The sequence below is a fragment of the Pungitius pungitius genome, chromosome 5, assembly GCF_949316345.1.
Source record: "Pungitius pungitius chromosome 5, fPunPun2.1, whole genome shotgun sequence".
In the NCBI taxonomy this organism is placed as follows: Eukaryota; Metazoa; Chordata; class Actinopteri; order Perciformes; family Gasterosteidae; genus Pungitius; species Pungitius pungitius.
In genome coordinates, this window is record NC_084904.1 from 1,053,867 (window position 1) to 1,076,646 (window position 22,780).

Consider the following 22,780-nt stretch of genomic DNA (forward strand, 5'->3'; position numbering starts at 1 on the left):
TTATACATCGGTGAAGGTAATGCCGCATTTAGCTCATAGGGTAACATTCTACTCTCTTCTAAACTCCACCTAAAACCACGCAGAGAAGCGTAATCTCGCGTTGCCCACCGATGGCCCGTCTGACAGTTGGGTCTCATCACAACATCATCAGGGCGTTACAGACAACGCTCCGGCGAACAGTAGCTGCCCCCCCCCGCCCCCTCTCTTTTCTTGGTCTTGGTCCACCCTGTATGGGGCAGCAATTCATTTCAAAATTGGTTTGTATAACCCTCGTTCTTGTTAGTCATATGCATGTTTATCGTTGGCTAATATCGCCCGTGTGCGCCTTATTGTTAGCATATTCCTCCGTTAGCTTGTCCGCTGCAGCAGGCGGGCGGCCGCTATTGAGTGACTAGTCCAGCAGGTGCAGCGGAGAGCAGCCTCTCGAGTCCCGGCTATACGGTATCTAACTTGGCATCTTTTAAAACAGCCTTGCTCAGCTGCGTACCAGGCTACCAGCGTCTGGTCCCAAATGTCCTCGTGGGCTTTTGACAGCGTCGTGTTTTTATTGATGGATTTTGGATTCTGGTTTGTGGAGTGGAGACGGTCCCGTCGGAGTTGTGGACAGGCCACCATCTGTCCTGCTCGCTGGCCTCCGAGAAAAACATGTCAGTTTAACAACTGCCTCGTAGGGAGCTTCAAATACACACGAGGCTCTTTATGAGACGACCTAAGTCCTCAGGTGTGGTCGCGTGTAATGTCCCGTGTCCCGGAAAAAGGGTGTCGAACCGGTTGCAAGTTTTGGGAAAGCCTGAATTGGCCTGAATTTAGGTTAGCCAGCCTAGTTATACGTTTCTTTTTTTTGTTTTGTTTATAAAAATCATTCAACTTTTTAATGTCGCTCCTTTTTCTAGCAATTTTGTGTTTTAGTTGTGTTTATTACGAAATGTGTCATGTTTGCACACTTAACGTTTTTAAGAACGTGTAATAAACTGATGGCTTTACATTTACGGGAGCATTATTTATGACTCATCTTATCGTAGTTCATACATGCTCCTGTATTTACTGTTAAAATCTAGTTTACAGAGACCTAGAAATGCTGTTGTCATTTGCTCGACATTTCTGCTGAATAACACATTTTTTATTATGTATTGCAGTGGAATGCTGGTGCTGTATTCATTTTTGTCAAACTTTGTGTTCACATGATCTTATCTGTGGTTCTATTGTCTCCAGACATTTGAGATCTGCAGCATGTGGGGCCGCCTCTTTGTTTTGTGTAAAATCAGTCAGCCGGTTCTGTACATCGGAGTAAGTCAATGTGAGCCGTCTCACTGCTGCTGTGGGTATTCCCAGCACGTCCTGGACGTTTTCACCAGTTGTTCACAGGGCTGCACTTGCATGTACAGTTCAACACATGCACAGCTACAGTAGGTAGTTTAGCATGATTGCCATCTGTTTTTTTATTTTTTGCATAGTTGCAGGATGGGCTAAAAAGCCTGAGTTTACAACAGAGGGATTTCACTGGAATCTCTTTTGGCACAATGGGCAAAGGTTTATCATGCTCTTGTCCTATTTTTTTGTTTTGTTAGCAAAAGTTTTTATTTTATTTCTCTTGCAGATGACGTGAAATGTTGAAGTGGTAAAAATGAACAAACCAAAAATGGCCACAGAGAAGGGGTGAGTTGCTACGCCTTTGAAGACAAACACATTCATTTACATACACAAAAAGTTTCCTTTGTGTCTTTGTGTTTTGCTGTCTGTGTGTGGATTACATTTTCCACACAGCAAACCACTTTGCAGTAGACCTTTTTATTGCATTTTCACTGATCAAGTGTAAATATTAGTGCTGGGCAAAGGTGAAAAAAAAAATCATTATTTAATGCGCAAAATGTTATCAGAAATAGCTCGTGGGCAAAACCTTTTGCTCGCTCCGGTGATACAAACCGCTTTGCTTTTATCAACTACACCGTCTGGTAGATTTCAAATGAAAATGTCAGTTTAAAAATCCAATACCATTCTCCATTTTCTCGGTCGATGTGTGCAGAAAAATGCTCAGAAAAAAAGAAATGCTGTTAACGCATGATCAAATCATTGTCAGCATTAATGGATCGCTACATAACGTATTCATTACGTGTTAACGTGCTCAGTCCTATTAAATATGTATCATTTGTTCATTTTTAGTCCGTCTGTATTCATTTGCACTTCTGCTTTAGTATGTTTTCCTTCGTCCAGAGTTACATAATTCTTTATTCATTCTCACACACACACACACACACACACACACACACACACACACACACACACACACACACACACACACACACACACACACAGTCTCTGTCTCTCTGTCTTTATAAGGACATACCAAAAACTCTGGTCCACTGGGTACAGTATCAGAGTTTTGATTTCTCTCCCATGTTTGCTGTTGCTCCACCAACATCTGACCTATAACCTTGTGTATCCAGCTGAGCGGCACTGAGCTAAGATTATAAATGGGGGATGGGTCACTATCCCAGAATAGGGGAAGCGCCACTCAACTTCAGTCAAATTAATTAAATAGATCTTCAATTGGTAAATATACATGGCTTACCAGTCTGTGGGTTTTATTGCTGTTACATTGTGTTCCAGAAAGGGTTATTTTGGTAGTCTAATATTTTGGCAAAGACGTTTGACTCACTGTGGTAATATAAGGGCATTTGCACATTTGAAGGGCTGCTTTGCGTCGGTTCTCCAGTGCCACTCGGTGTTAGATGGAGGGAAACTGGTCCCTCATTTTAATCCTTATGATCCTGGGCATAGAGCAGAAACTCATTGCATATTTTTTTTCTCCCTTTAAGCACATGCGTATGTATTAAAGCATCCACATGCAGCATGATGCATTTGCGCTGCATGTGCTGCTTATGCTGACATTGCCCCTTTCTAGATGGGCATTTTTCATTCTATTTCCAAATTCTCAAACAGGAGTTTACTTCTCACTAAAGGTAGTCTGCTGGATATGTTCCTAAAACATATGGTTAAGATGTTTGTGTGTATCCAGGGTTCCCAGTAACTCCAGAATACTGATGCTCCTGGGCCAGCTTGAGAGGATGAATGGAGAAGCCATGATGAGGGAAGTCGAAACCGCAAGACAGGTCACTGCAAAGATATTTCATCTCATACAGACACAGGGTGAGAGCAAACACACACACAGAATTACACTACAATTACATCTGCTGTGATCAAACTGAACACACACAATAAAGTTAGTTTCACTATGACATGACTGACTCATTAAAATCTGAAAACTCAGACGGCTTTCACCGGCTAATGTCACATACCGGTGGAATGATCAGCCCCATATTTCTCTGTGCGCCTATTGTGGTTGCTGGGATTCACACCTAATGAAAGATCTTTCTTTTTTTTAAAACTTTTTATTGACAGCCATTGACGGCCAGTAGGGGTCACAAGTGATCAACAACTGCTTCATTAGCACAATTCACAGCAATCGACTACGCTAAAAACAAACCTTGGTATGTCTGTTCCAGGCCACATTTGGTGTTTATTGTGGCTCAAAAACTGACATCCACAGAAAAAGGTGGTCTCATTGTGTACTGGAGCTTCTGTCAATTAATTTCACACCAAATATAGTATGATCCACTACAGTTAAACACAACAAAGAATGAGCAAATTGCTGTGAGCGGAGAGGGAGACAAACCTGGAGGAGCTATGAGCTGCATTGTACGTTTCCAGTTATCAATTTGTTCAGTGCAACTTTTGTGTAACCAGAGATGGGTTACACAGTAGTCAAATTGTGCTTGGATTGTTAACTATTGTTCTCTGATTACTCGTTTGAAAGAAGAATAGAGAAGAAGGCTCCGTGCCTTGTCACTCTGTCACTCTAAGGAGGAAGAATCAGCAGAAATCTCTGATGCAAGCTCTTTAACTAATACTTGATTCAAGCGTTTTTCAAACTGACTTCACTTGGAACAGAAGGGATAATTTTTCAAGGTATTTATCGAGCAAACATGAGTTGTTTGCTCGATAAATACCTTGAAAAACACATGGGATTAGCTCCTTCTCTCAATTTGATACCATTGTAAAATCAACATCTTTTTATATTTCTGTTTGTTGTACAAAACAGTTTGAAGAAATTCTATTCAGCTCTTGTAAATTGCCATGTGCATTTTTTTACTCCTTTGGGACCTTCGGTAGACTAAATGGTCCAATGAAAACAGGTAACTGAAAACGTTATGAAGTAGTAACGACAGATTCATGCATAATTATAATAGTTATAGTACTTGCAGCCTTAACAATAGGTTAAAAAAAAGTGTGCCACAGTAGTATGGATTGAAAGTGTTGAAAATAACTGAGAAAATCCATATTTCTGCCCTGCTATCTGGATGTGGATTTTCTCACAGTAGTTTTCAATCAATGTGATTTATTATTGTGGATATTTTTGATTGAAAGCAACTCTTGATCAATCGGGTTCAATTGAAGAATTGAGCTGAATCATCACCTATTTGGAGCTCGCTGGTATACTTTGAACGTCCTTCCTGCTGCTGTTCATAAGTTCTGTCCCTCCTCTTCCCATCATGCATTGCTTCCTTCCTCTCGATTCAAAGTCAGTTTGTAGTTAATCGATCTCAACTATTGGACGAAGGGGAAAGGCTCCTGTCTGTGACCCCGTCCGCTGTGGGACCTCAGCTGTTCCTCTCTCATCTCCTGACTGCACCAGTGTGACGATGTTAGCTGGAACGGGGGGGGGGGGGGGGGTCTGCGACCCTGTTCACAGTAACTATACACCTCAAAAAGGACTTTGCTGTACTCTGGCCTCATGTTCAGAGTTTTTGGAGCGGGAGGCATGCGAGAGACACCAAAGATGAAATGGTGAAGGGAAAGCCAGGAGTTGAAAGTGGGGGTTGTCTTAAATTCTTACATCTGATACAAATAAAGATTAAATTAATGCTAAGTATTGTTTTTGTTGGAGGACAAGGGTGGGGGGGGGGGGCACACACGCGAGGACAGGTATCCTATACAGATGTTCTTCCCGTCGGAGCGATTGGAGGTTGAGCTTCCCGGAGGGGGGGTCAAGGGAGGTGCTGATTACCAAGTTCACAGTGTCCTTTCCCTAAGCTCAGTGTTGCTGGTACGCTTGCAGAGGAGCTTACAGGGATAGAGAAACAGCAGCGGACGTTTCTGAGGGACTCCCCGAGGCGGTGAACCATCTTTTCACCCACAGCTTTGGTGAACTTTGAGCCCTTTGTTATGAAATGGAGTGGCGCTGCATCCGGAGATACTGCCAGTCTGTGGTCTCCCCTGACCCACCAGGTAGGGTACGGAAAATTGAACATGTTTTGGGTATTTTGACTCTTCAAAAGCCTTAAATGCCTTAAATTTTCACAAAACCATTTTTTCCTGTAACGAAATATGTTGAATACTTCACTTTGCTCACGCTGGGTGAGATTAGAATAACCAGTCCAACGTCTACGACCTCCTCCGTTCATGTGCAGTCATTTGAGCAGGCTGTTATCTACAGTTACTGAGAAGGACATAAAAGATGGGTATTGGGTTAAATTGCTTAATGGTCAATATCTACCGGTAATAGTGCAGATCACGCTTGACCTTTGTTTTACTTATATTTGTTCATTCTTATCAGAGCACATATTTCTATTAATATTTAAACCATTATCATACATGATTATTATTTGTATTGTTTTGTCCCAGGGATGTTTGTGTTTATGTCTGTGTGTATATTTGAGTGCGTATATGTTTTATTTTAGGGTTAGTGTTGAGATGCCAGTTCGTTTAGGGGAGCTTTAAAAAGTCTGGTACGAGAGGAATGTTTCCAGAGGTCACAGACGCCAGTGTTTGTTCACATGCGCAGATATGCACATAGTTGTGTAAGTATGGTAGGGGGGGGGTTTATAGAAGTGTCATAAAAGCTACATGCTTAACACCTTTCATAGTCACCTGCTGTTATGATGCATTCCCAAGTAGTGACAGAATGTCACGCTTGTTCTCCAGCATTTATTGTGTTGTCAGTTATTTAATGAAGTAGAATATTTGTAGGTAAAAGGAACGCGGGACGGTGGTCATCACATGCCCACTGACACTATGACTTGTGTCTTTGAAGGTCAAATCAACATTTACAGGTCAGCCGGCCGTGTGGGAAGCCCCTCAGTGGTAGTACTGGTTTTCTTCACATTTCTGATTCTGTTTTATTTTGTGTGTTGTGTGTTGCAGAGAAGAGCGGAAAAGAGGTGATGTCCAAAGGCTCCTGTGGCATGGAGGTCATTCTGGCTTCACTGGAGGTCAGCTCACTTATTAACTTCAATACTTCAACATTAAGCTTACTGTGTAGTTTTTACTTTTGTTTGCACAAATGGATAGTGGTAAATTCTTGAATTTGAATTAGCTAAACTACGCTAACTAGCAGCTAGAGGTAAAGTGGGATCAATCTTACCATTTAAATAACAATGCAGCAAATAATGCAGATTTCTAAACTCTCAGACAACTTTTTGAAGGGGTAGTGCCCCCACTTCAAGATACTTCTCAAAAGCAACAGACATCCACAATGCGCCAGAATAGGCTGCTTGCTTTAAACAAGCATGCAGCAGAGACGTAAGATATGCATCAATTACTTTGAACGAACAGCTGGAGGAGACACATCCGTGTTTGATTTGATACAAGAGTGCACGACTAGGAGGGAGTAAAATAATGTGTGAGAGGTCATTTCACTGTTATTGCTGTTATTCAGGAGGTACACCTGTATGTTGTGTAACTAGTGTCCTTTTATGGCTCCGACAGAACACCAGAGATGTTCAGACCACTCTGAATATTTTTTACATTCTCAGTGAGTTGCTGACTGTGGGTGAGTACAGTGACCCCCCCCCCACCAACATTTATGAGCAGTATATTTACTTCCTTGCTAGACAATCACTTAGTGGGCATAAATGTAGCATGTAGTAAATTTATTCTAAAAACAGGAACAGTTTGAGCCACTCTAATATGTGTTAAATCCAGGATTCCGACTGCATATTGCCATCGTGAATTCTGTCTAATCACATTTAATGCTGTTTTATTGGGGGTTTCTGTCTTCAGGCAGAGGTCGCAGGGTCGGCGTATTTGTATCTAAAGGAGGAACAGGAATATTATTCCAGATTCTGATAAGTGCAAGTAAAGAGTTGCCCCCAAGTGAAGAACTCATGCTGCAGCTTCACTCACTGCTCGCAAAGGTTGGTCCAAAAGGTGGGTTCGATATCACAGTTTAACACAAAGATTACACACTACACAAATGTATATATTAGGGAGACACTAATGTTTTATTCATGGACATGGATATGTTTACTGTGCATTTGTCTTGTGTGTCTTTGTCCAAAAGTCCAAAATGATGTGTCATCTAAAGTCCACGCAGTGCTGTTAAAAAACATATTGTGAGATCTAACAAACATGTTTACTACACTTTTCTCACACAATTCTTTTAATTGGCTTACATTGTTGCCTCTGCTGTTGCTGCACCGCTTGGCGCGTCACAGCCTCTTCATCAGCTGACTGGCGTGGGAAAACAACACACACACACTGCAAATGTTGTGATGTATTGTCTGCACGATCATGTGTTTGCAGACAGGAAGTTCGGAGTGAAGGCGCGTCTGAGCGGAGCGCTAAACGCCACGGTCAACTTAACCAAACAGAACCTTCAGAATACCAAACTGCTTCTACCCTGCCTGCAGGTCCTCAGGGTTTACTCCACCAACTGTGAGTCATTTCTGACTTTCGCTGCTCAAAAAGTTGTCAGTTTCTATTGATGTTCAATCAGATCAGTGCCAAGAAATACTACAGAATATTCCACAGATGAAGTTTCAGCGGTGTTCGATGTCGACATCTACTTTTGAATGCTATCTCCTCTTTATGTGTTTTCTTTTAATGAAGCGGTGAATGCTATTTCTCTGGGCAAGAACGGAGTGGTTGAGCTCATGTTCAAGATTGTGGCGCCGTACAGCAAGAAGAACACCACGCTGCTGAAGTAATGAGCCAGCATTGGTTGCACCAAATGAGTGATATGCACAGGCCACATCTCTTTGGTCTTTTCCAGAAAGTTCTTATCTGTCGATGAAGTTAGTTCAGCAGACTGTAAACGCGTTCTTTGCTTTGTTTTTAAATCAACAGGGTAGCTCTGGACGCCCTGGGAGCGCTTCTCAAATCCAGTGAGTCATTTTCTTTTTTTGCATTGAGTGATCCTTAATTGGTGCTGCTTCCTTTTGCCCTTCTCTGCTCCACCGTCAATAACCCCTGCTTGTACTCAACTGTTTTTTTTCTGTTTCCTGCTCTAGCAAACGGACTAAATAATCATTCAACATGGATTTAAAGCTCATGCCACACTTCTGTTCACTTCTCTTTGTCTGCCCCCCCCCCTCCCCCCTCCCTTCAGAGACGAATGCTCGCCGTGCAGTGGATGGTGGACATGTAAATGTCTTGCTGGCTCTGTACCAGGACTGGCATCACAATGACTCGCGGCATCGCCACATGCTGATTCGCAAAGGGCTGCTTGTCTGCCTCAGGAACATCACCAACATCAAGCTCGGCAGGAAAGCATTCATAGACACCGATGGCATGAGGATCCTCTACAACTCGTCCACCGTGAGTGACGATGTAACAACTTAGCCAACAATTAAAACATGCCACACATGCTGCACCCACTCTCTCTCACACACAAGCACACGAACACACTCCCATCTGGCCTACTCTACTTCCTGTGTGATTCTATTCCAAGGAGTGCCTCCCGGTGCGGACTCTGGATCCACTTGTCAACACTTCGAGTCTCATCATGAGGAAGTGTTTTCCTAAGAACCGTCTGCCTCTGCCCACCATCAAATCAGCCTTTCATTACCAGCTGCCACATGTACCTGCTGCAGGGCCTGTGGCGCAGCTGTACAGCCAGCCACCTGGGGGTGAGAACACAAGACGCACGCCCGACGCACAACCACTTCATTAGAGAGTTAGTGTACGCGCATGCCTTTCTAATGATGATGATGCCGGACAGACAGACACATTTAATTTATCGCAGTCATGGCTCCTGCTTTCAGTCTTGCATACCACACACACACGCGCACATATTGCTTACATCCGTTAACCGCATAAATGGTTAATTGCATCCCCGCTGCACACAATGTGCCTTACAGGAAGAAAAAATCGTCAGCTCTGCAACAGGCCCTTAAAGAAGGGTAAGACATACGTAAGAAACAACCCCGTCCTCCAAATACAAAGACTCAGTCACTTCTGCTTTCTCAATCACCTCACGTCATGCTCTAACTTCATATAACATGTGTTTGTGATACACATGCAATAAAGATGCTTATTGCACATTGCTTAGTGGTTGCATGCCCACTAATAGTCTTATACATTTGTGCTGTACTCGATTCATTTGCCTCTTCATCCACAGGCTTTTTGACTGAATATTTGACCCCATTCGCGCTCCGTTTTACAAGGTGCTAAATTCTAAGCGATGCTTACACCACAAATAGGGCAAACAACTGTGACAGAGCTAACAGTGTTAAGGAAGCAGTGGGCGCTTTGTCACTGCGACAACGCTGTGCATCACGCCAGCCAACCGCCAAATAAGCGGCAATTGGCTAACTGTCTTGGCACCCACACAGGAACTCAACATGCATGGAAGGTAGAACTGGCTAAGTGAAAGCTGCAGACAGTGACAGCTCAGGTGGCCATTACTCTACTAAACTGTTACTTAGAAAAGAGATTGTTTGTTGCAGGCTTAAATTGATCTAAAATAACACATGTGCTCTCTAAATATGACTTGTCATGTAGACAGTGCTTAATTGATCCTCCTTCATTATGTACATGTCCTCATTTAGTGAATATCACTGGAAAGTCAACCAGCAGGTCCATAAAACAACAATATAGACCATCATTTTGACAGCCTTAATTGGTAACAGCAGCCTCAGTCTTAGCGCTACATTGTGTTCACCCTTCTTCATTCCCACAAACATGTCAGTTATGTCAGTAACCCAACCATGGAGAACGAAGTAACTCTACTTGTCTTGAAATTTGAATAAATATAGTCATGATTTCTTCTGTCCTCTCTCTTATATCTGAATCATGGCTGCTCACATCTTTTTTGTCTTTGCTTTACATTTGATCTTTTCTTGTCATAACATTTAAACTCGGTAAGTTCTACCTGTCTGGTAGACGGATACACTGTTTGGAAAATACTGTCCCACCATGGTGAAGTTAATCGCAGTGCGCCATAATGTTAATCTATGTGTGTACTCAGTGGACGATGTAGTGGATGAAAGTGACGATAACGAGGAGACCGATGCAGACACAGAGAACGATACTGAGAATGAAGAGGACGACAAGGATCAAGGCGCTGCGGTAAAATCCCGCACTCGGATGCGCACACTATTTTTCTCATGGTAGCATTATGTGTTGCACTTATATATCTGATATCTGTCATAGATATCTATCTATGACAGATATCAGATAGATATCTATCTATGACAGGGGTGTTATAGAGACAGGGCAGCATTCAGGTCTAAGTCAGCGTTTTGAGGTATAATATAATTATTATAATTGAATAAAAATCCATAAATTGGCCAGTTGTTTAAAAAACATGAATCCAAAATAGACATTTTGGGTTTTGTTCATTTTAATAAACTGAATGTCTAAAGAGTCCTTGATGGCGGTCTCTTTGAGCTCTAACTTTGCAACAGACGATAGTCGTCCCTCTCCAGACAGTGCCTCAAAGTCTCATACATCTACGTCAATCATTTCTGAAATGCATACTGATTTAATCAATCAGAATCTTTCAGAATGTGGCTAAGCAATTCAGCAAGGCACTCAGAATTCCAAAACACTATAAAATCAATCTAAAATTGAAGATCAAAAGAAATTAGAAAGAAAAAGAACGTTGTGTCTCTCTTGTAATGTTCTCATTAGCTGTAGTTCTTTTCCCTCTTGTTTTCTCCATCTAGTTCTCCCTAGAGAGCAACATATGTGAGCAATAGCCAAAATAGTTTTACATTTAGTCTTGAGTTGTGTCTTTTCTTTCTTTGGATTCTTCTGATCAGAATGATGACATCGAGACAGACCTAAACAAGCTGCATCCCAAAAACAACCCCGGACGTCCATTCGAGGAGTTGAGGGTCTACGAGAGGTTCTTCTCAGAGCTTTCTGAAGACTTTCAGGTCAGTCGTTTGAACAATTTATTTAAAAGATGTATTATAGCAAAATTGGTGTATTCATGATTTCAAGTGTGTGACATTGTAAAAAAATGATGGCACCATACACATTTGTGTATTTTGACAAGTACTAATATTAAAATATTATCTTATTAGCTCAAGTTCAGCCCTCTAGTGTGTCAAATGAATTAGTGTGAGAGTCACATTGAAATATCTTGCCACTCCTTTTTTAACTGTATGAAAAAACAATGAAAAAAAATCTTCCTACAGGGTTATAACTTTGAGCCGTCAAAGAGTGCCTCGACCACGTCGTCATCTTTCTCCTCAGCTCGATCCACTCGGCCCATCATAGTGCCAACAGCACAAGCGCTTTCCCCGAAGCACGTCCCCATAATGAGCTGTCGGGAGGATTGCAGCCTCACCAAAGGAGAACACACCATGCAGTCTCCCTCTGTGCCCACTACTGCTCCTCCTGCTCCCCTACCACCTCTAGAGCTGGACACCATCCTCCTCACCAAGGACCAAGACACAAAAGAGGAGGCCCACATTCCTTGCACCGAGTCACACACGGCACTGTCCTCCGTCACCAGGCCTCCGTCTCAACCCCAGGTGATGGAGCGGGATCTGGCCCACCTGTTGGAGTGTGTCGCTCTAGAAGCAGAGGATACTCTAAACAAAGGGGAAGAAGCGGGAAGGGGAGTCAAACAAGAAGGGTCCCCAGTCAATGCCACGAGGCACATACAGTCTCCACTGCTCCTCGGGGGCATAGCTGCTCGGCGTGTGGGAGGCGGAGGAGGCGGAGGAGGCGGAGGCAGCAACTGGGGTTCGGACTGTGGCTCAGAGGGAGCCGAGGACGAGGGAGGGGAAGGAGCAGTTTTGGAGGTGCCGGACACGGCGCTGCTCCTCCCGCTTCACGACCCCGACCTTTATGTGGAGATGGTGAAGGGAACGCGCTCCGTACCGCAGTACGCCGAAGTAGCTTACCCCGACTACTTTGGCCACATAGCCCCGACATTTAGGGAACCCCTTCAGGAGAGAGTGTATGGTGTACAGAGGTGAGACATTTGTATTAACACCGTGGTTTGCAGAACTAGTCAAGCATACAAATGGCAGAGGGTATACGGGTTATAAGAACTAAGGCTCTTCAATGCCAAGAGGATTTGTATACGTTCTTTTATTTGTACTACAGATATATGACCTCATGCTGACTCGGGGCGCCTCAATAATATAGATGTTTTTGTGATGTTTTCTTCAAGGAAAAGATGTAATTTGCTTAAATTCTGGGCTTGCACGGCAATCCAAATGAACGTTTTAGTCTATATTTGTTGCTAGAACACATATTTATCCACACGTTGTGTTAATTGTGAGCTTTCTTTTGGATCTAATCCTGCAGGTCCAAAATATTCCAGGACATTGAGAGGTTAATTCATCCCAATGATATCGTGGACAAAGTAGTCTACGACTTGGACATTCCCAGGTGAGTCCTCCTTGGAGCTAACATAAAGCATTACCACACCAAGGCTCGCTAAACTCAATTTACCACAAAAGCAACAGTTTGTCCTTTTTTGAATGATGTTGAGACCGTCACAATGCAAAGAGCTCCATCTGACGCACACATTTTGTTGTTTTTCAGTTGTCCTGTGATTGAAGACGATGGCGAGTCATTGAAGTTCAACTCTCAGTTTGAGTCTGGCAACCTCAGAAAGGCAGTTCAAATTAGGAAGTAAGTGTTGATTGTCACATCGGTCACCCGGGAAAGAGCAAGTGGTACAAAATCTAATGTAATGGTTACAAGCTGTGTTCAATGTTTACTATACTCGACCTCTAAACTACTTTTTCAAACAAATAAAATTCAGGGATCAGTATTGTTAATGGCTGGTTGGTGTTGTTGTGTTTCTCCAGATATGAGTATGACCTTGTGCTGAATTCAGACATCAACAGTAATCACTACCACCAGTGGTTCTACTTTGAGGTCAGCGGCATGCGTGTCGGAACCAACTACCGCTTCAACATCATCAACTCTGAGAAGTCCAACAGCCAGTTCAACTACGGTGAGATGCAGACCTACCCGTCCTTCTCCCCTCAGTTCAGTCATTATGGGATGGCTGGAGTATCAGACAGGACATATTCTAGACTTTTGTGTGTTTACACGCGTGCGTGTGCGTGTGTGTGTGTGTAGGCATGCAGGTCTTAATGTACTCTGTGCAGGAGGCGATCAGTGGCAGGCCTCGCTGGGTCAGAACAGGATCAGACATCTGTTACTACAAGTGAGTGCACGGAGAGGGAGTGTCACAGTAACATTAACATGTTTTTACGCAGCACACCAATTTCGCATATACATATAGAGCAGTCTTAACCACTTTATTGCTTTCTATACGTTAAACTTATTATGAGCTAGTGTTAATGTACTTAATACTGCAACATTTTTGAAAAGCATCTTTTAAAGGATTAGGAAGACACACATTTTCTCCAGAAATTGTGAAAACCTTCAAACCTGCAATTCAATACAACTGTCCAGATTTCCCAATTTGAAGGCTTTAGGGTTTAGTTTTTAGACATTGTCACAGGGTGTTAGTGATTAGCGAACATCAGGGGGGAAGTATATTCCAAACACATTTTAATAATGTTGTGCCTTTGACTAGTATCTCAGTAATAATAAATATTAAAAATTATACATCCTTCTGAGAATCAGAAAGTTCACAGTATAAAGAATTTAGTCCAACATCATAAACTACAGAATATATGGTACAGCTGTAGTAGTGAATTGCAGAAGATGACACAGGTGTACCTAATAAAGAAGACATTGAGTTTTATTTTGTGCATCGTTAAGTTGTGACTCATCTTCTCCTCAGGAATCACTTTGCGAGGAGCTCCATTGCAGCGGGTGGTCAGAAAGGAAAGTCCTATTATACACTGACCTTCAGCACAAGCTTCAGCCATAAGGATGATGTCTGCTACTTTGCCTATCATTACCCATATACTTACTCCACTCTTAAGGTATTATTGCAATTCCACTGTTTGCTGAAATATAGAAAGCCTGAGCATAAGTGGCATTAATATTTGAGCACACAGCCCCCACCCCCTCTTATCCATATTGTCTCGTTGTAAGGGGTTTTTTCCATGCAAAAAGTACTGCTAAACCTGTCAAGAACCCCAGAAGGCCCCCTAATGCAGTCTGAGACTTTTATATCGAGATACCTTACAGAGATTCATATAATTCAAGCAATAATAGAAATATCCGATCCGAATCACATAATCCCACGTGTCCCAAAGTCCAATATGACAACGTTGTAGTGTGTGAGGGATGGGCTTAAATGGGAGTTTGATAATGTTATTGTATTTTCAGATGCACCTGTCCAAACTTGAGGCTTTGAGGACCCCCCAGATCTACCTGAGACAGGATGTCCTCTGTCAAACTTTGGGGGGAAACAGCTGCCCCCTTCTCACAATCACTGCCATGCCAGAATCCAATTCTAATGATTACATCTGTCAGTTCAGTGAGTAGATCACCTTGGTTCTGTGAAGATTTGGGTTTCTTCACCAACCAGTATTGTTTGTACCCATAACTCACATTCTCCAGGTGAACTGAAATTCTACATTGTAAATAAATGGCAAAGAAATGTCACAGTAATCTACACGTTTCCTGCAAAAATGTTTGCTAAGAATCAAAATCCTGATCACATTGGAATGCAAACAGTGTTTTTGTCAGACGTCCTGAAACAATTTGAAATGGGCGATAACTATCTAAACATTTATTGGCTGTTATGTTGTGTAATGTTGTCAATTTTAGAAAATTGGTGTAATTTCAGCATCTCAGTTTCCTCATGCTCAGTGACAGTTCCCTAAAATGTCCTCTAAGAAATGGACTAATAATTGACAGAAATGTTCTCTTTTAGTGTTTCAATAATTAAAATCTAATCCTTGCCAGAACATTTTACTGCATTGCCATTGCATATTACTACATTAGAACAGCCCTTTGGGGGATCAGCGCATGCCAGTGTTCCTAAGTCAGTAATCCACGGATACCTCTTCTCAGCTTAGAAAACCTCAAATGAAATAATCGGTTTCTCTTCAACTTGGGCCTGAGTTAGTGCCACACTCTCCTTGTGTCTTCCTCTTCAGGGAATCGCCCATTGATCTTCCTGTCGGCCAGAGTGCACCCTGGAGAGACCAACGCTAGCTGGGTAATGAAGGGCACGCTGGAGTTCCTGATGGGCACCAGCCCACTGGCTGCCAGCCTGAGAGAGGCATACATCTTCAAAATAGTCCCCATGCTCAACCCAGATGGAGTTGTAAATGGAAAGTGAGTAAAATGGCGGGAAGGAATCAGCGCACATTCCTTGCTTTCAAATATACACAGTGAAGATGCATACACCTGCCGAGGCTTTATTTGATGTGAACAGAATGTCGTCTTGAAGGATTCTCCAGGTGTTCTCTTTCACTCTGTATCCTCCCCCTCTGCAGTCATCGTTGTTCTCTGAGTGGAGAGGATTTGAATCGCCAGTGGCAGAACCCCAATCCTGAGCTCCACCCCACCATCTACCACACCAAGAGCCTGCTGCAGTACCTTGCACACATACAAAGGGCGCCACTGGTATGACCTCTAATAAGCTGGGTTTAAATCACTTCAGGGGTATTTTGCACTTTGTCGTATGAAAGACCTCTCCTCAACTTATTAATGTTGGTGCCATTCCTCTTGCTCAGGTGCACGCTCTGCATGTCTACTAAATTCCACATCAATAAATCACCACACTGGTCCTGAGATATTAATGCAGTCACCATAATCAGCAGCCTCCATGGTCCTCTGTAGCTAGCGCTGTGTGTCAGCATGTTGGATATAATCCCATATTGCTCTTATGGGGGATTTGTTTAGTGTACAAATGGTGATGACTTAACAAGACAAAGCAAGGTGAGGCCACTGTTTATCCTCTGAAAATGAGAAAAGAAAATGTCTTATGGGCAGTACTAATGACATTTACATCTCCTATAAAAAGGTATCCCTGTGCATTTTACGGCGATGAAGTGAATTCATTTTTGCTTTTGTATCTGTCTCTGTTCATTTATAGATTATTACTTTACATAGCTATTCAAACATTATTTCATACGTTGCGAGAAAATATCTTAATCCTTGTGTCCTTCTTTTTTCGGTGTGTTTTTGTGTGCATGCATCCACATTGCTGCTGCCTTTGCACAGGTATTCTGCGACTACCACGGTCATTCCAGGAAGAAGAATGTGTTCATGTACGGCTGCAGCGTGAAGGAGACCGTCTGGCAATCCAATATCAGCGCTACGTCCAGTGACTTACAGGAGGACCTTGGATACAGAGTGAGCACATACACACACACACACACACCAACACACCACCTCGCAGCAGCCTTCCTCTCTGTTTTCAAAATGACTGTTCTCAAATCACAGAATGATAAATGCATTCAACTCACAAAGACATCTCCTTTATTAAGGTGTCAGAGCAGCTTATATGTAAATCAGCACATTATATTGTATTGACGGAAAGAACACATTGTAGCACCTTATTACATCCTCAGTGCAAAGGATGCCTTTATTCAGTTCAAATTAAGTCCCTAATCTATTAGAGATACTATCTTTTTAGTCATTAACATGTGTTTCAACACAAACTCTTACCTGACAAACTACTTTTACTAAGGTCATTTTGATATTTCTTGAAGATTCGCCCGGGGCCACAAACCCACAGCAAACATGCATACTACAAAAACTCTCAAACCGCTTCACGTATTTCTCAGGCGCTTCCTAAGATCCTGTCCCAGATCGCCCCGGCCTTCAGCATGGCCAGCTGCAGTTTTGTTGTGGAGCGCTCCAAAGAGTCAACGGCCCGCGTTGTCGTATGGAGAGAGATTGGAGTGCAGCGCAGCTACACCATGGAGAGCACGCTGTGTGGTTGCGACCAGGGAAAATATAAGGTAAGAATTTGTTTTCATTAGACTGTTTGTGCAGTTTAATACTATTTTTTTTTGCCTTTATTAGAGAGACAGTGCTGAGAAATGAAAGGAAATCAGAGACATTGGGAATGACATGCAGCAAAGACCCCCGGCTCAAAAGCCTGGATGAATTTGATTTGTTTCATACATGCAAATGAATAAGAAACGTTGTGGAAAAAGAGGCACGACTATAATAAAATAATTAGCTTAGCTATTGTGTCTGGTTCCATTGCATCGTAGACATTGTTTAGGTTTTGTCCACCTTCTTGTGAGTGAGGACGTGCACAAATGAAGCTGATGAAATGTCCAGCAGGTGGAGCTGCAATCCTTCTTCACCTCTGTCCTCTGTGCTTGTTTCTTGCGACCCCTTTACCTTCCCTTCTTCTCTCTCGCTTTCTTTCTACCCCAGCTGATTTCCTTCCAAATACATTTTTGCAATGTCTGGGGATGCCATTTTTTGTTTAAGTGTTTGTCCAGATGTGCAGGAACAAATGTCTATTGAATTGAGCTGCATATCTCTGTGGCCACGCTGAGTTTTGTTGTCCCTAGCTCTGCACTGGGGAACTATGAACATGAAGGTTTTTTGGTTGAGTCAGGGGTTAGTTGTGTGTGTGTGTGTGTGTGTGTGTGTGTGTGTGTGTGTGTGTGTCCCTGAGTGAGTATTAATTTACTTCTTTGATTGTACAGGACTGTGAAGACTTTGTTAGGGCTGCCAATGTGAGTGCTTGTGCTTTTGAATGTGTGCTGCCTGGAAATGAAATATATTATCATATTTCTACATGAAAAGTTTCCTAAGCAACCGCTTTCCAGCATTGAGAAATTGGGACGTTTGAAGATGGACAACATCGGCTCCACATGACAGTAGAGTAGAAGTAGATTTCTGTTGGAACCTCAAATTTAGCTGTATTTTGGAAGTGTGCCCATACCGTACCTGCACATTTCTTGGGATTTGGGCATCTTGGGCATCAATTCCTACTGGGGAACATTTCTATTGGCATCCGTCCTTGATGTGTGTGTGTGTGTGTGTGTGTGTGTGTATGCGTTCTCCGTAGGGTCTTCAGATTGGCACCAGAGAGCTGGAGGAGATGGGAGCTCAGTTCTGTGTGGCCCTGCTGAGGCTGAAAAGGCTGACGGGGATCCGCAATCACCAACACCTGCTGGATTTAGAGAGCGACATCATTGGGACACAGTCTAAAGTGGTCAGGTTAGTAGTCATGTGTCATGCTGCAAAGTCACACGCACAGATCATGCAGGTTCACATGGATGCTGTATCTGTGAAAGGTTCCAACCTGAACCTCAAGTGAGATTTTGCATGAAGAAGCTTGGTGTAATGGACCCACACAGGGCCCCTCTCGGAGCTTCTATCCAGGTTCTAGTGGGATATTAAAAAAATATTTCGTCAATAACGGTTGTGGGCAGAACCGTAGAAGCCATGTGGGACCTTTATTTCAAAGAGCGTATCTCGGATGAGAAATCTTCTCTGCTGCCACAATTTCTACCTGGAGAACAGTAAACTGTTTACAGTGTTTTCTATTGAGCTGCACAAACCGGCGCTGATACTCCTCAGTGTGACTGTCACCCCGGATCTCCTCTGAAGAACTTCTCAGGAAACTAACGGAGGCATGCACTTATGCAGAGACGGGGTGAGCATCATTGAAATTCTATCAATGCTCATGCGTGATGAATATAATAAAAGCTCTAGAGTGAGAGGAGGATCTGTATGAATAATTGTCAGCAATGTCATTATTTCTATAAGAGTGAGTAAATTAGTTTTTTTCTTTTCATTAAACCGCGTGTACTGGGAATATGTCCTCATCCCCTGAGGTGCTGGTGCGTTCAATATGTTCAACTTTAAGACAGATACTAATCTCACCTGTCAAAACGGTGCTATCTACTACATCTTCACCTCCTTCTTCATTCTTGACACACCTGTTTCTCTAGTAGAAGACTTCATATTGTTTTTGGTTTGTTTGCTAGTCAGTTAAAAGTAAGGTTAATATATTTCATTTATTTATATTTTTCTAAAATTCTAAATGAATTAATCTGTACATTAGGATATTATTATTATTGGGAGCCGTACTTCAAATATGTTTTTTTTCTTGCTATCATTGACTGAATGATCTTCAAAAATCTGCGGCGCAAACAGATCCCATTGTACTTAAGTTCAACACCGCAAATGAATCATTAAACTTGACCAAACCCGAGATGTGACCACCGCATGGAATGTCTTTTGTCTTTTAGATTTGTTAAAGCAGTTTATTTTATGCTGAGAAGCGCTCCATCTCTCTCTCTCTCTCTCCTGCTCTACTCTAATATTGATATATTCATCCATCATTTATGTGTCTGATCATTAAGGGACTCCAAAAGTGTTTTTGTGTGAGTGTCCTTTGGGATTGGTTGCTCTCATCCCGGGTTTATGGTTTTATGCGTGGGGCTTGGTATGGCACCACTTACCATTTAATAGGTCATCACAACCATGATATTGGGGCCATTGGGAGGCGTCTGCAAAGAAGTGGGTGTCTCAGAGTGAGTAAATGGGTGGATACGGGCAGGGGTTTGTTTTGTGAACTAAGACAGGAAGAGATCTGCTTATTGTTAGTTTTTACAACGTGGAAATCTATCCACTTGAAGTAAGGTAATGAGTGATTGTAACGCATTATACATGGGTGTGTATATTGAGATGGACTGTCTAGAGAGATGGCTGCCATTGACTGTTACAGAAGATATAACTCAAATAAAGGAGAGATTGGGTTTGGTATTTTCCATAATGGCCCGTAATGGTTGACTCACAATTCTCATTATCTATTTGGACACATATTCTTTCTATCCTCGTCATTACACACACACACACACACACACACATATTTACTGTACATATACTGATGCACAATTTCTCTGTGCTGCACTCACACACTGGTGAGCATGGTGGGAGATCATTGTCTGAGCCCCTTCGGATCGACTCTCTCCCTGGGATCACATTTCAGACCATTAACACCATTAAAAAGCCACTAAAGCCACTAAAACCTCAAAGAACCAGCAACCATTTAACCATTTAGACCCAGAGGGGGAAAAACAGCCGTCCCGTTCAGAACACAGTGCCCAGCGTCTATTTAGCTAAGATTGAAATATTTTTTATTTTAATATGTAAAATATTGTAGTTGATTAAGTGTATTTTCCTTTGAACGTTTATTTAACATTGTTTTAATTTGCAATATATTTATTTAGCTGTTAGTTAAAGCCTAAACAACTGCTTGGTTGTGTTTATTTCATTGAGGTTTGATTTGTGCTTTCATCAAATGGGCCTCGGCGTGTTCAAGCGCCATGAAACCCATTTCAGGAGGGTGTTCACTGTGAAATCAGAGAGCTCTTAATCTCCGGTGCCTCTGATTTCAGCTTAAAGTGAGCAAAAGTAACCTGACAGTCGTAAGCTACTCGACTATATACATGTATGGGAAGATTTGTACTTGCTTTTAGGAAGTGCTATGCTCATTTTTATCATTTAAAAAAAATAAAAAATGTAATTTGGAATATTCATGGTCCTCATGTTAGATACTAAAGTCCTGACATGGTGGCGGCGAGGACTTTGCCTGTGAAAGGGTCATCCACATCATTAACTTACAAAGGGAAGTTAATGACTCTTTTATTTCCTTATCCAGCAGCAGCAGCACCACCACCTACGTGATGGAGGAGGATGAGCCGTCCTTTCTGGAGGCGATAGACTACAGCGCAGAGAGCGATGACGAGGACGCCGAGCCCCAAAACGAGCACGCCGGCCAAGTGCGAGAGAATCCCAATCACCTCGACCAACTGTCGGACCGCGAGGCGAATCACCGGGACTAGCGCTGCGGGCTCAACGTCCCCGGTAACCCCGGCGCTTCGACTCCTTTCCCGGGGGCCACGGCTTGGTAGGTCCGCTAAGTCTCTTTGTGAATAAAAAGCTTAGATTTACACCTATAGACGCGTTCCGATGCTACTTAGGCTACGTTGAGGTGCTCCTTTCCCGGATGGGTGGGTTTTGTTGGCCCACTGGAGCCAACTGTGTCGCTCAATGAATGTTCTCCGCCGTTCGCCGTCATCCTATAACCTTCACGGACCGTGACCCCTGACCTCAGACACCGTATAGCCTCTGAGATCCACGTATAGCTAGCCACAGCTGCAAACAGCGGTCACCGCCGATCCTTAACCGGAACCTTAGTCCACTTGCTCATTTGTCACAGCCAGCCTGTCACGCCGAAGCCGTGGTAGTGTAGTAGAAACGACGGCTTCTCACAGCTACCGTGGTGGAAGCGTCTCTCACACCTCACTCTGCGTTTGGTGAAGGGAGGAAACCCCGCTTGCGCTCCTCCTTTCTGCCACTTCTTCTTTTTCTGTCAAAGTGTCTAAACGGGATTATTATAGCTGCAGTTTAAAATCCGTCTCGTGAAGAAAAACCTTCTCCGATGCGGCGACACGTGGAGCTGTGACCTCCCGTCCTCCATTGACCCCTCCCTCTTCAGCTGCAGTGCTAGCGGTCAGAATATCTATATGCGGTTTGCCTTGCTTTTATCCAGATCGGAAACTGTTTATATTACTCAAATGTAGAATGTTCACGTCTCTATCAAGCTAAACCCTGTAGTATTAAAGAAGTGCAGATATAAACACAGACTAACTCTACAGGGCCTGGAATGAGTGTCATGTACAGCATTAGAACCTGAAGATGGAATGTATGATATCCCCATGCACTGTTGCACTGGTGTTTTTTATTTCATTTTAAACATTCAACAGTATTAAACTGAAGAAGAAAAAAGCAGCAGCGAACAATACGCATGAGCTTCAGAGAGCAGAAAACCCTTTTTGCACTTTGGACAAACGCGCAACACAAACAGAACCAAACGGAAAAACTTTACAACGCGTCACAGTTTGAAAGCCTCTGCTTCCGTAGCCCCGAGTCAAGTCCAAAGCTCGCTATGGTTGCATTGCAGTGATTTTGGATTTAAGTTTCCCTTTTATCTGTCCCTGAGATCTCTGTGTACATTGTGTGGATTTTCTGACCCGTGCATTAACACAGCCGGTGCTTTGTATTGAGAGTGTAACGTGGTTTCTTTGATTATTTCTTCATTTGTTCATGGAGACGAGGTACTCTTCTGTTTGTACAGCTAGTGCATGGTTGTTTTCTGTATTCTGTAATTTATTCAGTATTTTTTTCCGGTGGATGCTAACCTGTATGTAAATTAGGCTTTTTAAGTGTATGAGTGCAAGTGTGTACGCAGGATTTTTCAGCCGGGCCGATGCTCGCACACTGTGTTTCTCCCCCTGTCCTCCTCCTTCACTCCTCCCCGGCATATTCTCTCTCCTCCCCTCGAAACGCCTTCATTCCCTTGTTTTATTGCCTTCTCTTGGCTTTTTACTTACTTTTAGATTTCACTCAACAGCTCACACGCCTAGGGAGGCACCTGTTCTTGGCTGTCTATGGGACAGAAATAATGTGATATTTATGCGGTTATATTTATGTTTGTCTCTTGCAGTTTGTCAGGCTTCTTCTGTTTTATGTTTTGTTTTGAGGAAATTCATTTGAAGTTGGTCGTAACGCAGAAAGTGAAGATATGGGAAATAAAATTTGAATGTCTCAAGTGGTCTGCCGCATTTCATTATTCTTAAATTTCACATAACAAATATGCTCTATATATATATAT

General features: G+C 42.8%; 1 protein-coding gene across 5 annotated transcripts; it reads left to right on the forward strand.

Moving 5' to 3' along the window:
* Positions 1 to 125: 125 nt before the first annotated feature.
* Positions 126 to 22,717, forward strand: agtpbp1 (ATP/GTP binding carboxypeptidase 1). Of its 5 annotated transcripts, none has more exons than XM_037483291.2 (27): positions 126 to 257; positions 1,598 to 1,656; positions 3,017 to 3,147; positions 6,202 to 6,269; positions 6,766 to 6,829; positions 7,060 to 7,206; positions 7,582 to 7,713; positions 7,888 to 7,981; positions 8,125 to 8,162; positions 8,387 to 8,595; positions 8,729 to 8,906; positions 9,138 to 9,179; positions 10,247 to 10,347; positions 11,043 to 11,159; positions 11,424 to 12,208; positions 12,547 to 12,630; positions 12,787 to 12,876; positions 13,056 to 13,204; positions 13,333 to 13,420; positions 14,006 to 14,150; positions 14,500 to 14,650; positions 15,276 to 15,456; positions 15,618 to 15,747; positions 16,348 to 16,479; positions 16,914 to 17,090; positions 18,161 to 18,312; positions 20,765 to 22,717. In XM_037483291.2, the coding sequence occupies exons 2-27, from the start codon at positions 1,625 to 1,627 to the stop codon at positions 20,946 to 20,948; spliced, it is 3,801 nt and encodes a 1,266-aa protein (XP_037339188.2). In that variant the 5' UTR covers positions 126 to 257; positions 1,598 to 1,624; the 3' UTR covers positions 20,949 to 22,717. The 5 variants fall into 5 exon arrangements, with proteins under 5 accessions (XP_037339188.2, XP_037339189.2, XP_062418133.1 ...); XM_037483292.2 differs by lacking the exon at positions 126 to 257 and adding an exon at positions 264 to 441; XM_062562149.1 differs by lacking the exon at positions 126 to 257 and having other exon boundaries at positions 1,419 to 1,656; positions 20,768 to 22,717.
* Positions 22,718 to 22,780: the final 63 nt, after the last annotated feature.

What these genes read in the sequence shown, in the direction of transcription:
- agtpbp1 (XM_037483291.2), top strand. Translation starts at nt 1,625, where the DNA reads ATGAACAAACCAAAAATGGCCACAGAGAAGGG. An exon ending in ATACTTACTCCACTCTTAAG is followed by an intron (nt 14,151 to 14,499) that starts GTATTATTGCAA and finishes TTGTATTTTCAG; the next exon opens with ATGCACCTGTCCAAACTTGA. An exon ending in GCGACCAGGGAAAATATAAG is followed by an intron (nt 17,091 to 18,160) that starts GTAAGAATTTGT and finishes CGTTCTCCGTAG; the next exon opens with GGTCTTCAGATTGGCACCAG.